The sequence below is a fragment of the Bufo gargarizans genome, chromosome 1 (assembly GCF_014858855.1).
Source record: "Bufo gargarizans isolate SCDJY-AF-19 chromosome 1, ASM1485885v1, whole genome shotgun sequence".
Classification (NCBI taxonomy): Eukaryota; Metazoa; Chordata; class Amphibia; order Anura; family Bufonidae; genus Bufo; species Bufo gargarizans.
In genome coordinates, this window is record NC_058080.1 from 277,986,900 (window position 1) to 277,989,813 (window position 2,914).

Consider the following 2,914-nt stretch of genomic DNA (forward strand, 5'->3'; position numbering starts at 1 on the left):
GACGGATCAGAGGAAGGGCAAAATGATCAGTGACTGTCAACACAAACGTATTGCTTACACCCTCTCCACTCTGTCGGGGGGCTCTACTTGTATAAGCGTGTAATAGAACAGGTTCTGTAGACATCTATGTGGATTCTGCTGACTGATGGTGTAAAAGGAGTGCGCTTCTTCTTGTCGCTAACATAGACCTGTAAGGCTAAGTTCATACTTGAGATATTTGTTCAGTTTTGGCCCAGTAACTGCCCAAATAAGTGAAGTATGCAGTGATTCTAAGAGCGAACTCTGTCATCTGCATGTCATACTGACTCACAATGTTTCACTATAAAGGCTCTCTGCAGCCAGGAAATAGCCGTTTTTAACACGATTTGCCTCAAATAAATTCGGATCGAACCAAATTATTTCGAAAAATTCTGCGAACCGGCAGAATTGAATTTTTGAGAAATTCTCTTATCTCTAATTATGATATTTATGTGGTAATGTGATTTTTTTTTTAAAGGTAAAAGAAAAGGTATTCTTTATAAGGTGGGGGTTATTAGTTTTGTCCATTGTCCTTCACATTTAGACAATGTAATTAAACCCAACAAAGATCTTGGCAACAAAATATCCAGCCTTCCCGAACTTCACTCCTTTGACCATCTCTTGATGAGAAGAAGTTGGTTTATAAGAGACTTCTACCCCCTTATACCCTAATCTGGGACCTAACCAAATCAAATCATGATTTCCTAGGTGTCTGCAATAATTAATGTCACTATTTTGCTTGTCCTCTATAGGAGCCTCATCTTCCATGGAGACCTTCATTGCAAACTCCAACGTGAGCCATTCTCACACCACCTTCTTTCTCGTTGGGTTCTCTGGCATTACAGACCACCGGAACTTGTTAGTCCTTCCATTTCTTCTCACATACTCACACATACTGCTCAGTAATTGTATCATGATCTACAGGATCTTAGTGGATACTACTCTACAATCTCCTATGTATCTGCTCATCTGTCTCCTGTTTCTTGTCAATGTTTCCTGCACCACTACCTTCATGCCAAAGTTTCTTTTGGGTTTGGCTTTTGACCTAAACCATATCACCCTACATGGCTGTCTAGTGCAGATGTGGTTAATCTATGTCATCGTCACGTTTGAGTCCTCCGTCATCTTGATAATGGCTCTGGATAGATACATCGCCATCTGTAAACCTTTGCGCTACCATGACATCATGACCAGTCGGTTTCTAACCCAACTGATTTTGGCTGGTGTGGCAAGAAGTGTCCTGTTCATAACACCAATCATTTATCTCGACTCGAGGGTCAAGTTTTGTAAATCCAATATTATTCTTAATTTTGTTTGTGAGAACATGGCACTCCTGAAACTGAGCTGCGGGGACATCTCCAAAATCCAGGCCATAGGTCTGACCGTGAGGATGTTGATAACAGTGGTGGAAGGGAGTCTTCTTCTGATCTCATACCTCACCATCCTCCATACAGCTATGTTTGTCCTTAAACAGTCAATGGGCAAAGCCCTGAACACATGCAGCTCTCACATCATGGTGGCGTTAATGGTTTATGCCAGTAGCGTATTATCGGCACTCATATACCGACTAGAGACATCAGTCTCAGTAGATGTACAGAACCTAACCAGTGCAATCTACTTCCTTCTCCCTGCCACCATCAACCCAATTATCTATGGTGTAAGAGTCAACGAGATCCGGCTTAGCTTACAGAAAATGTTTGGGTACAAAATGGAGGAGACTGTCCAAACTACCAGGCAGGGTGAAAGGGGGCACAACAATAGCTAGGGGAACATTCAAAACACATGCTGCATCGTACAAGAATACTAAGTAGGATTACAATAGTTTATATTCATGTTACACTGAGTTATTTCAACATTCTCCATACTGCTTAAAGGAAATCTCCACTTTTTCTGATGTGTTATATGTATGCAGTCAGCTCCTGAGCTCCCTTTAGTGGTGGCTGTATATATCTGTATGTAGAAATCTCCTGAGCTCCCTCTAGTGGTGGCTGTATATATCTGTATGCAGTAATCTCCTGAGCTCCCTCTAGTGGTGGCTGTATATATCTGTATGTAGTAATCTCCTGAGCTCCCTCTAGTGATGGCTGTATATATCTGTATGTAGAAATCTCCTGAGCTCCCTCTAGTGGTGGCTGTATATATCTGTATGTAGTAATCTCCTGAGCTCCCTCTAGTGGTGGCTGTATATATCTGTATGCAGTAATCTAATGAGCTCCCTCTAGTGGTGGCTGTATATATCTGTATGTAGTAATTTCCTGAGCTCCCTCTAGTGGTGGCTGTATATATCTGTAGGTAGTAATCTCCTGAGCTCTCTCTAGTGGTGACTGTATATATCTGTATGTAGTAATCTCCTGAGCTCCCTCTAGTGGTTTCTGTATATATCTGTATGTAGTAATCTCCTGAGCTCCCTCTAGTGGTGGTTGTATATATCTGTATGCAGTAATCTCCTGAGCTCCCTCTAGTGGTGGCTGTATATATCTGTATGCAGTAATCTCCTGAGCTCCCTCTAGTGGTGGCTGTATATATCTGTATGCAGTAATCTCCTGAGCTCCCTCTAGTGGTGTCTGTATATATCTGTATGTAGTAATCTCCTGAGCTCCCTCTAGTGGTGGTTGTATATATATATATCTGTATGTAGTAATCTCCTGAGCGCCCTCTAGTGGTGGTTGTATATATCTGTATGTAGTAACCTCATGAGCTCCCTCTAGTGGTGCCAATATATATCTGTATGTAGTAATCTCCTGAGCTCCCTCTAGTGGTGGCTGTAGGCAGACAGGATATATCATGTCATCATATGGATTTGGAGCTTTGTATCAGAAAAATCTCTCAAAAATATACTCATGTCTAAATGATAAATAGAAATGAGTGTAGTTTGGTAAAATTCTATTCAGCTGCT

The 2,914-nt window shown here is 41.5% G+C and overlaps 1 protein-coding gene across 1 annotated transcript; it reads left to right on the top strand.

Moving 5' to 3' along the window:
• Window positions 1–784: 784 nt before the first annotated feature.
• Window positions 785–1,783, top strand: LOC122926476 (olfactory receptor 52K1-like). Its single transcript, XM_044277864.1, has one exon. The coding sequence runs from the start codon at window positions 785–787 to the stop codon at window positions 1,781–1,783; it is 999 nt and encodes a 332-aa protein (XP_044133799.1).
• Window positions 1,784–2,914: the final 1,131 nt, after the last annotated feature.